The sequence below is a fragment of the Tupaia chinensis genome, unplaced genomic scaffold (assembly GCF_000334495.1).
Source record: "Tupaia chinensis unplaced genomic scaffold, TupChi_1.0 Scaffold000515_1, whole genome shotgun sequence".
Taxonomy (NCBI): domain Eukaryota; kingdom Metazoa; phylum Chordata; class Mammalia; order Scandentia; family Tupaiidae; genus Tupaia; species Tupaia belangeri.
In genome coordinates this window covers 7,866,873-7,879,274 of record NW_006160028.1, presented here as the reverse complement: position 1 = coordinate 7,879,274, position 12,402 = coordinate 7,866,873, and the positions used below count along the sequence as shown (strand labels likewise).

The 12,402-nt window shown below is 41.7% G+C and overlaps 1 protein-coding gene across 2 annotated transcripts in view; it reads right to left on the bottom strand.

Moving 5' to 3' along the window:
* Positions 1-12,402, bottom strand: part of PCYT1A (phosphate cytidylyltransferase 1A, choline) — a 61,758-nt gene that overhangs the window by 24,155 nt on the left and 25,201 nt on the right. For both annotated transcript variants that reach the window (XM_006156790.3, XM_006156789.3), the window contains exon 2: positions 11,730-11,856. In XM_006156790.3, coding sequence (XP_006156852.1) covers positions 11,730-11,846 — 117 coding nt within the window. In that variant the 5' untranslated portion in view covers positions 11,847-11,856. The remainder of the gene's footprint in view (positions 1-11,729; positions 11,857-12,402) is intronic.

Genomic DNA, 12,402 nt, shown 5'->3' with positions numbered 1-12,402 from the left:
GCCCTATAGCAAAAACCTCTCCAAAAAAGAAAAGAAAAGAAAAGAAAAGAAAAGAAAACCACACTGGGCCCTATTCCCAAAGTCCCAAAAGGAGAACGGAGAAAAAGAGACCATGGTCAGGGTCACTGGACTCCCACATAGTCAACCGTGGTTCAAGTCCTGGACCCAGCAGTTTAAACCTCATTCCAGGTATGTGTGTGTGCATGCCCAAGATCCTGAAAAGAGACTGGAAGAGAAGGGATTGTGGTATGGCCATCCCCCCCACCACCCCCCCAAGAGATTTCTCGCTTTCGTCGCTGTCTCTTTTTGTGTCTCTGGTGAACACACATGCCTTATGGCAAAATTCTCTCTTAAAACAAAAGAAATACTAAATATAAAATTACCATGTGACCCAGAAATTACATTCCTAGGTATATATCCAAGAGAACTAAAAACATATATTTAAAGAAACCAGCAGATGGCATAATAGCTACGTCACTGGACTCCCATGCAGTCGATTGTGGTTCAAGTCCCAAATCTGGTGGCTTACACCTCACACCAGGAACACTTGTGTGAGTGCCAAGGATCCCCAGAGGAGAGTGGAGGAGAAGGGACTGTGGCATGGCCATACCTCTGAGGGTGATTTCTTGCTTTCTGTTTCTCTGTCCCTGTCTCCCCAGCAAGCACATGTCCCCTATAACAAAAAAACTCTCTAAAAACAAAACAAAACAAAACAAAACATGTATTTAAAAAACTTATACATAAAAAATGTTCATAGCGGCATATTCGTAATATCCAAAAAGTGAAAACAACTCAAATGTCCACAAATTAATGAATGGATAAAGAAAATGGTATGTTCATACATGAAACATTGGGTTGTCAGAAAAGTTATGATGCATTTTTGCATAGAAAAATAAGTCATGACTTTCCCAATGACCTAATATTATTCACCTATAAAAGTAAATAAAGTCCTGATATATGCTAGGACCTAAATGGACTTTGAAAACATTATGTAAACAAAAGAAGCCAGATAGAAAAGGCCACATACCATATTTTTGAGATGTTCAGAATAGGCAAATCCATAGAGACAGAAAGAAGATTAGTGGTTGTCAGATAGTAGATAGAGCTAGTGGGGAGTGACTGTTAATGACGATGAAGGATTTCTACTTGCTGATAAAATGTTCCAGAATTAGATAATCATGATGGCTATACAACATTATGAATATACCATGAACAACTTGATTGTATATATTTTTTATATTTTCTTGAGAGGTTTTTGCTATAGGGTGTGTGCACTCACCAGAAAGAGAGAGACAGACAGAAAGACAGAAAGCGAGAAATCACCCCCTAGGGGGGATGGCCACACCGCAATCCCTTCTTCATTCTCCTCTCAGGATCTTGGACACACACGCACACGCACCCGTGAGTTTAAGCCACCAGGTCCGGGACTCAAACTGCGGTCAACTACATGGGAGTCCAGCAATATAGCCATTACGCCAACTGCTGGTCCCTGAATTATATATTTTAAAATGGCGAATTTCAAATAATTATGTGAGTTTTATCTCAGTTTTAAAGACATATGTATCCTATCTGCATAACTCTGGTTCTTCAGGCTTGCTCATTTACTGTACATGTTTCCAAGCAGACGACAAATGCAGATTCCCCTCCTGGGTGGGGTTTATGCTGAATCAATATTTTCTAAGTATAAAAAACGAAACCTAAGGTTCTGCAGCTACAATAGATCAGCTTCTAAAGCTTTTATTTCATCTTCTATAAAATGGAAGGTTATAACACCTGGCCACAGGTTTACTAAGAAGATGAAATAGCACCTGTAACCTAACAGCACGTTTCACATACAGTAGGCACTCAGCATATTTAGTTCACCATCAACAAAATGATTCATTTCCTCTTCTATCCTATAGAACACAGGCTTCGGCATGCTAACAAAATTAACTGAATTACATTAAACTATGAGGTTAGCTTCTAAATGCTATATAAAGTTTCAAAATCTATGTATCTAAAAATAACTAATAATGGCAATCAACATTACCCAAATTATGAATGACTTCCAAATACAATATTGCTTCTATAACAATGGAATAATGCTCACGTGGTGTATTCATTCACTACTCAAAATTCCGGTCAAAGATAAGAGATTCTGGTGTCCATACTAACAGGGAAATGGAGATAACTCAAATAATATGAGCCTAGAACTTGATATTGACTTCCCAGTAGCTAGTCTCTCTATTCTCCATGGATTCGTAAGCATTTTTCAGCCAAGTTTCCAAATGCTACAGAGAAGTATTTCCCTTTCACCCAAATATTCTGCACAAATGGTAATAGGTCCTCCTGGGATCCCAATTATTTCAATAATACCAGGTGAAAGGCAAAAGAATCAAGAGCAATACCATGCAGTATAAGAAAGAAGAAATAGAAGAGAGCAGAAATATTCCACCCCTGAGGATCTTTAAAAAAAAGAATGAATGAATGAATGAATGAATGAATGAATTCTACCAGACTTCCAAGACCATTTCAATGAATGTAATCAAGGAGTCCATCTATCCAATTACTATTTGGATGTCTCCCAGGCTTTCTAAACGGAACACGTACTCAAACTCCTTTCCTTTCTCTTAAACCTGCTCTTCCTCCTATATTTTCTTCTCCCTATAGAATCACGAACATAACTTTTATTAAATTGTCTTTACACTTTTATTTCAGTGAGAAGACCCCATCTACAAACTAAGACTGAAACCTATTATCATCCTTAACATTTCTCATCCTCTTCACCCTAATAATCTCCAAGAATTATCTATTTTACCTCTTAAAAACTTAAAAAATTTATCTCATACTCTCCATCTCTACTTTTGTGGAGTATCATCATCTTCAACCTAGATCACTACAATAATCTCACAACTAGTCTTTCTGGCCGTTGTCTATCCCTGTTTCAACCTCTCATTTCCAAAGCAATCACAATGATCTACCTAACTTATAAATCTGACTGCACTACCTATAGAAAGTGCAAACTCCTTAACGCAGCACACAAGAGCCTCTACAATCAGGCTCTTGATCACCTCCTCTACTGCAGATCCTCGTTCTGAACTTGAAGCTCCAGCAGTCTTATCTGCAGTTTGCCAAATGTACTATCACCTCACCCTTCTGAATGCGCACTCTATTTCATGTTCATTTCTCAAATTCCTACTTAACATTAAAGGTCAGGTCAGAAAGAAATCTCCTCGATGAATGCCTTCCAAAATCACTGCTCTGTCCCTCTGACAATCAATCTCCTGCTCAAGACAGCCATTGTATCTCTAACGTCCATCTGGCACTTTTCATACTGCACCTTATTCCTTGCTGTCTCCTTCCCCTATTTGCCTGTGAGCTTCTCAACACCAAGGTCATCTTTTCATCTTTACATCTCCAATGCACAGCAGCTGGCACATAGGTGTTCTCAACACATGTTGGTTGAAATGAGATCGTAAGTCTACTGGGCCACAAGTAGAACCGTAGGTACTTTGTGACTCATTCGCACATATGCTATTAAGATAGGTTAAATGTTTTACTTTCTGTAAACATTTTGTAATCCATTTGTACCTTTAGAACATCTGTGAAAATAAATTCTTTGTTTCTCTACAAAACAGTCATAAAGTTATTCCTTATTTTTCCTCAACTCTTCTCTCTCACTCCCATTTATTTCATCCTGCCCAGCCAAACACCTTCCTGTTCCTTTCCAAAGGAAAGCTTTTTTCTAAAGCCAGTGAGCTCTGAGATACAGACTCTACAGTCTGCTCCTGTCTGTCAAAGGGATGGTCTTGTTCATCTTTACATTCCCTCTTTACAACCCTGGTACCTATGGTCACACTGGCACATCACAAGCATGTAATAAAATCTTGTTTACTAAACCCAAATATCAACTGGTGAATGAATTAAAAAAAAAAAAGTGGGTGCAGTCTCCTGCCCACCCGGAAGCAGATTTTGCTGATGGAGTGAGTTTCAATATTTGTAGTTCCCATCTGAGTTTGGTGGCCCCTACCAACCTGTCCTCCACACACTGGGGCTCCGGGGGGTTGCTGCAGACGTCACAATCTCGCACCCCCTTCTCGGCAGGCCCCCGGTGCCCAGCGTCGTTGCTGTGAGAAGCTTCAAGGCCAGATCCAGACCCAGGTCCGTTTCTACTTCCGGGCAGGTGTTAGTTCCTGGTTTCCGCAGGTTCCCGGTTTCCGCAGGTTCCCGCCCCCGCCTTTCCGCCCTCAGTCTTTTCACCATATCCCTAGCCCACCCTGCACTGTCAAGTCCCCACTCGGAGGGGTGTTCTCTCCTGTCGTGGCATCTTGTGGCCAGTACCAGGATGCCACTGCCCTCCTGGTGGTCCTGAGATTCTGCAAACCTCAGTCCTCTCTTTAGACCGCGGCTCCATCCTCTCGTGCTCGCGGGGCCTAGCATGGCTTTCTGCAAGCCTCTTTTTCAGTCACTCAGAGAGGGCCCTAAGCCCCGGCCTGGGGGACTTCACTGCCCAGGGCGTGGTAACACCTCAAGGTCTTGAACTGTCCTAAATCCCATCCCTCTGGCTGTTCCAGCGAGGGTGTATACATTGTTGATGACCCAGTGGAAAAGGAGTTACCCGGAGCAAGGGCCATTCTCATTCTACTCCTGTGAACATGCACGTGGAGCGGAGGGATAAGGAGAATTAGAGACAAGAGAGCCTGAGCAAGTAAAGGAGCCCAAGGGAGAGAAGGAGATGGTAAAAGGGAGGATGGGTGGGGTGGGCCCTATGGTGACATAGGTAAGAAGCAGTGACATACACAAAAAAAGACAAGCAGGGGGTCAGCCGAATTAGGAGCATAGAGGTAGAAGGGAATTTGACCAACATTAGAGAGGGAGTAAAAGAAAGATCTGAAAGTCACTAGTTTTTGGTTTTTATTTTAATATGCAATGAACATTATTTATATTATTATGTCAAATTTAGATTATGAGAACTGACTGGTATTCCAGACTTGATTATATAGTGAAAGTATCCTTTGTTGTTTGGTATACATTTCACATTATCTCTGTGTGTACTTTTTTTTTTTTTTTTTTGAGAGGTTTTTGCTATAGGGCACCAGAAAGACAGAGACAGACAGAAAGCAAGAAATCACCCCCGGGGGGATGGCCAAGCTGCAATCCCTTCTCCTCCATTCTCCTCTCGGGATATTGGGCACACATGCACACACACCCAGTGTGAGTTTAAGCCAGGACTCAAGTCATGGTTGACTACTGGGAGTCTGGCGACATAGCCATTACGCTAACTGCTGGTCCCCCTCTCTGTGTGTACTTGTAAGGCCACTGGTTATTTTTTATTTTAATGGTCAAAATCTAGTGTAAAGTTTTACTCTGACATTCAATAGTTTTCCTTGTGTGATCTTTTATTTTTAGATGTTTGCCATTGAGTGCCTGCCCTTCCCAGAGAGAGAGAAAGTGAAAAAACATCTCCATGGCAGATAGCTACGCCACAATCCCTCCTCCTCCATTCTCCTCCCAGGATTTGGGCATGCATGCATAAACCCAGTGTGTTTTTCCAGTCACGGGGTATGGGGCTTGAATCATGGAGCTGCCATGTGGGATCTAGCTTTTTAGCATCTAGTGCCAAGCCACCAGCTCACTCCCTTGTGTGATCTTTTAACTTAGCAGTCTATGAATAAAGTTTCTAACTAATTTTATATTCCTTTGTCCTTTCTCTGCCAATGTTCAAGGATGGACAGGATTTCCGAGAGATTTTGTTCTAACAGTGTCCATTCAATCACAATGAATAAATTGTCCTGAACTCGTCATAGCTGACCTTCCATATTTCCCACTGTCAATAATTACAGCATCTTAAATTCATACTTTTTCATAGGTAATGTGATGTTCTGGACAAGAATTAAATACTTGAGATCACTGTGATATTAAAACCATGATAGAAGGTTCTGTTGCTGAGAATAAAATACAGGCTGAAAAATCTTTGGAGTAAAGGGTGAGAAAGGAAACCCCTGCCACAATCCCATCCAGGCAACATCACTCCTATGAGGACAGTGTGGTTACCCTCCAGTGGCCTGGCCTTCCGTCCTCCACTCCTGCTCTAATGGGTAGGCAAAGACCCCCAAGACCGCTGGGTAGGGGAGGACGAAGACTGTTTCACAATGACAGTGTCTCTCCAACTACAAGGGGACACTTAGCTCTGTGAAGATGTTGGAGAATGAAAAAAAAATTTTTTTAAATAAAGTTATTAGGATCCAAGAAAGGGAGAGAGACTGAGGATCTCAGGATCAGAAGAAATGAACATTTCTGCCCACAGCTACCTGGTGATCCTCTATGTTCGGGAAGTCCAAGAGGAGAATGTGGGGTCTGTGAGTTCAAGGAAGGTCAGTCCAGCTGATAAACCCACTGCTGCCATGTCACCTGTGGGTGGACTAATTGCATTCTGAAGAAAAGGGCTGAGGAACCCTTCTGTTGATCTCCATAGACGCTTACTGTCCCTAAATCCTAAATATTTTCGTAGACAGCAAAGGACTGCTTTATCCATCTGGTGAATTCCTTGCCATATGGGTGATTACAGAACAGGAAGTGGGTATGCTGATTCAGAACCCTGATAGGTGCACTCTCCAAACTCAGCAGACTTCTCAAGACGGATCTTACCCGTGGGAGAAACTCAGACAAGGTGGAAAATGAGGAAGAGTCTGGAATGGCTTTTCTTGAGAAAAAGCCATATTCTTTATTAACTGTTTTTTCTTCTTCCTAAAATGCTATACTAATCTCTGACTTGCAAGTAGCCTGCTTAAGATACTTGCTCACACTCACTCATGACCTTCCCTCACCCTGCTCCCATTTCACGAGAGATCCCATCTCACCATGCAGCATGGAACTTGTGACATGGCTCCACTGGGGAGATCATTACGGGAAGGACTTCATACCAGACAAGTGCTGGTGAGGGGAGTAATCCCCATGGTGTCAATGACTTAGGGCAGCAGGGAATGGTGAGGGGCCCTATCTGGATGCCCCCTGCAGACCATTAAATAAACTGTACATATATGTGTTTTATTAATGTACAGGAATAACTAGAAAATTAGGTTGAAAAGGGAAACTTGGGAACCAGCAGTTAGCGTAATGGCTATGTCGCTGGACTCCCACGTAGTCACCCGCGGTTCGCGTCCCGGACCCGGTGGCTTAAAACTCACGCCGGGCGCGTGTGCGTGCGTGCCCAAGATCCCGAGAGGAGAATGAAGGAGAAGGGATTGTGGCGTGGCCATCCCCCCTGGGGGGTGATTTCTCGCTTTCTATCTCTCTGTCTCTCTCTGGCTGGCTGGCGAGCGCACAAGCCCTATAGCAAAAACCTCTCCAAAAAAAAAAAGAAAGAAAAGGGAAACTTACTCTCACTTGTTTTATAATGTTTGAATCTGTGTATGTGGCCTCAAACTATTAATTACTTGGAAGAGACAGGTTCAGAAATTACTATCAGTGAAAAAATAATGTAGAATATCATACAAATGATAGTGTATCTTAGCCCATAACTGTCTTTTTAAATGGACCAATACCAGTCTCCAACGGGCTTTTTAATCCATCATATCTTTATTCCATGAAGACTTTGATAATATACTAAATACTAAATCTGTGAATATACTAAAAGCCAAACTGTATGTAAACAATGTTTTAGTGATTACCTCTGAGCACATGGCCTTCTCTACAGATGTTTAAGTGTTCCTACACTTTGGACAATTTGGAATTTGGTCCCTGGCCACAAGACAGTGTATTTCATATTTTGATAGACTCTGGCAATATGGTCTCCAACCCCTAGAGAAGAAAAGAAACTGTCATCCACCCTTAAAATGTGACTTTTTGTTTGTTTGTTTGTTTTGTTGTTGGAGAGGTTTTTGCTATACGGCGGGTGCGCTCGCCAGAAAGACAGAGAGAGAGAGGGAGACAGAAAGTGAGAAATCCCCCCCCCCCAGGGGGTATGGCCACACCACAATCCCTTCTCCTCCATTCTCCTCTCGGGATCTTGGGCATGCATGCACATGCACCCAACGTGAGTTTAAGTTGCCGGGTCCGGGACTCGAACCGCAGTCGACTACATGGGAGTTCAGCAACATAGCCATTATGCTAACTGCTGGTCCCAAAATGTGACTTTTAAATGTCATTTTTTTAAAATCAAGGATCTATTGATGTTATATATATATATTTTTTTCTTTTAATTGCCAGAGGGTGCATGTACTCTCCAGAGACGGACAGAGAAAGAGAAAGCCACTCCCAATAGGATGTGGTCATGCTGTAATCCCTTCCCTATTTCTCCACCCTGTTATGATTTGGAACATACACATGCACATACCTGGAATGTTTTTCAAGCCACTGGGGCCAGGATTAAGACTGTGGTTGGCCATGTAGGATCCAGCTCCCTTAACCACTAGACAATAAGGTCAACCCTATTATTTTTATATTGTAAAATTTCTGTGTAAAAGTACAATGTTTTCCAATATTAAAATATCCTTTATTATTGGTATAAAAATAATGAAATAAAATAAAATATAATATGCAATATACAATAGAATATTATTTGGTAATAAAAATAAATGAAGTACTGATACATGCTAAACATGAAAGAATATTTTTAAAGAATTATTTACTTAACTTTATTTATTCATTCATTTATTTTAATTTGACAAAAGAGAGAGAGAGAGAGGTGGTGAGAAAGCTAGCCACCAGGTCCAGGACTCGAACCGTGGTCAGTCATGTGGGAGCGTCCAGCACCTTAACCACCACACCACCCACTGGTCCCCAGAACATGGAAGAATCTTGAAAATATGCTCAGTGAAAGCCAGCCAGCCACAAAAGACCACAAATTTTATGATGCCATTTTTATGTAATGTCTAGAATAGGCAAGTCCATAGAGACAAGAAAATATATTAGTGGTTTCCAGAGGCTGGGGAGTTTGGGGGAAAATGGGGCATAATTGCTATTAGGTACAGGGTCTTTTTGAGGTGATAAAAATATTTAAAAATCAGCTGTAGTGATGGTAGCACAACTCTGTGAATATACTAAAAGCCAAACTGTATAGTGTAAATGAGTAGATTATATGCAATCTGTCAATTATATCTTAATAAAACTGTTATGAGAAAAGAAAATGGGCCAGCTAGGCGGCATGATGGTGAAGGCAGCTGGATACACATAGCTGACTATGTGGTTCAAGTCCCAGACCCAGTGGCTTGAAAAATACACTGGGCACATGTGCTTGTGTGCTCAGAACCTCTAAAGGAGAATGGAGGATAAGGCATTGTGGTGTGGTCATCCTCTCTGGGGGGATGCTTTTTCACTTTCTTTGTCTATCTGTCTCTGTCTCTGGTGAGCAAACACACACTACAGCATATTATTTTTTTAAAAAATTTTCAACAAAGAAAGTTTCTGAGAAATTTTTAAACAAAGAGGATTCTGAGATTAAAAGTACAGGTGTACAGTGGAAATGACAGACAAGTTTATTTAGCAGGCACTCGTTCTCAGAGTTTGGTCCAGTCTGATAGGTGACCATTAGCCCATGCAAAATAGCCAGTGTGTACAAGAAGGGAATGTGGAATAGCAGCAAATCACTGAACTGATTTTACATGAATATTTAAAACAAAGTAATTCAAAGCATTGATATTCCTCAGATTCTAAGAACCAAGATATTCAAGCCTGGTCAGAGTTCATTCTGATGAAAAGGTTGGCCTCCTTTGCTCTATTTTCTGTTATGGTTACTGACTGAGTGTGTCCACTATGTGGTTATAAATTTTCCCTCCTCTGAGTGATATTGCTAAAATAGCTTCTCACCACCATCTCTTTGAATTCTCTAAAAAACATAGAGAAATTAACAATGTTGACTGCTGAGTCCTCTCAGCTTACTTGACAATATACAGAATAATGGATTCCCCCTAAAGATGTCCACATTCTATTCCCTGGAACCTGTGGCGATGCTACATGGCAAAATTGGCTTTGCAGATATGATTAAATGAAGGATTTTGAAGCAGGAAGGCTATTCTGGTTTATTCAGGCATGCCCAGTGCAATCAGGAGTCCTTGTAAGTGAAAAGTGAAGGTAGCGGAGCCAAATTAAGAGGCGGAGATGTGGTACCAGAAGCAGCTGTCGGAGTAACGTAACCGACTGGCACCATGAGCTAAGCAATATAGGCAGCCTCTTGAAGATGGAAAAGAAAAGGAAACAGTTTTCTCTCCTAGAATCTCTAACCCTACCCAGCACCTTGATTTTAGCCTCCTGAGACACATTTCAAACTTCTGATCTCCCAAACAGAATATATCTGGGCTATTTTAACCTACCAACTCTGAGGTAATTTATTATAGCAGCAATAGAAAATTACATACTGGGGCCAGCAGGTGGCATAGTGATTACAGAGCTGAACTCCCATGTGAGCCACCACACTTTGAGTCCTGGTAGCTTGAGAATCACTCTGGGCATGTGTGCATGCTCAATACCCCAGGAGGAGAATGAAGAAGGCACTGTAGCATGGCCATTCCCCCAGCGGGTGGTTTCTCACTTTCCCTCTCACTGTCTCTATGCTTCTCTCCAGCAAGCTCATGTGCCTAATGGTAAAAAATCTTACCAAAAAAAAAAAAGAAAGAAGAAATTAACATACCCGCCTCTACCAAATCATCAATATCAAGCCTGGAGCCACATGCCTCCTATTTGTGAAGTCTACACACCTTCATTGCTCTAAACAGTATTGGTTTGGAACAACTGTTAGTTGCCTCAGAGTAGAATGCTGTTCTGCTTTGGGCTAGGAGGTTTAGAACTAACCAGTTTACACTGGCATTTGATCAATGGTTAGTGGTCAAAATAGGTAAAGGAACACAGGAACAGAGACCAGACAGTGGCACAATGGTCAAACTCAATGCTCTGTGAGGCAACCCGCATGGGAAGGTTCCTAGTTCAAGTCTGGAGACCACCCTGAGTGTGCTGGGCAAGTGCTTGCCCATGATTCAGTGTTGGCTGAAGCTGGAGGTGGACTGCAGCATCAAGACCCAGTTGAGAATTCTGTCTGTCTTACTCATGGAAGAAATAAACTTTAAAGAAACATGCTTTAAAAAAAAAAATTTGAGTCTGTCACTGGGATTTTGGAACATGGGTTTTATAATACTACTGGTACACCAACAGTAAGGAACTTCAATTGTGCTTAAGTGTTCTTTGACATGTTTTTTTTTTTTTTAGGGGAAGCTTTAGAAGGGTACCAAGCTGAGACGGGACAGGTAGTTTGGAGTGGGGACTTTCATCCAAGGCAAGGCAGTAGTTAGAAAGCACAAAAACACTGTCCCATCCCAGAGATAATGAGCATACGATGAGCAGTAACAGGAAAAGTTCTCATCTGAGATATAAACAGTAATAGAGTGGAGGATATGAAACAGGGAGAAAAGACAGTAAGACAGACACTAGACGTCATGGAATAAGACTGCATCACTACCTGAAGCCCCAGGTTCTCTATTGCATTCATCTGGATTTGCTCTTTGGTCTAATTCACACACAGCTCCCAAATTTTCCTAGCATTCTCCAACGTAAAGCTTCTACAACTGAGCTATGAGTCATAATCTGGTGAGACGGCACAAGATTCCCAGCAATTGTGAAAATATACTTAGAGTTCACATTTACTATCCATTCTTTGCATTATTTGAGAAGACTTGTGACACAGACGTCATCGACGTATTAGTTTCTACCCTCCCCCTGCCAGGGTAAGCGTTCAACAGCAAAACCTCTTCCTTCCTTACCACAGCACAGCGCTGCACCTTTGAAGGAATCCCATCTTCCTCCGTGGCCCCGTTGGGTCCGGGTGCTTCTTTCCTCCTCTTCCTCGCATTGACTCTGGCAGAACTGTGTGCGTCCATCTTCTTTTAACTGGTCATAGAAAGTGAAAAGAATTTTTTCTCATCAAAGTGAAAATGTGTCTGTCATCAGTATTTCAGAGATGTTGACACCGAGAGCTCGGCGAAACATCAGTTCCACAGCATGCATTTAAATCTCCAAGATGAACCACTTGCATCTGGTAAAAACAACAGGGTTTCACAAAACAAGCTCTAGTAGAAACACTGAAATGCCTCAATGCCTCTCTCTGGAACAATGGCCACAATTCATCGCCTCACCTGGGAAGTTACCCTCTCCAACAAGGAAGCCAGCACTAGAGGCTCATTTCATTCATATCCTGACTGCAAAAGGCTGGAATAATGTGGCTGAGAATGACAGCCATTCAGACTTTCTCACAGCCCTTTATATCACCTCTGGGACATCTGGAAATGTGACAGCACAAGACAATATGAAAGGTATGACTTTGGTGCAGATAGAGAAAAGAGCCTTTTTTTTTTTTTGAGAGATTTTTGTTATAGGTACTAAGTCCTGGTTTAACAAAGTATGGATTTCTTTTTTATTTATTTATTTTTTTTAGAG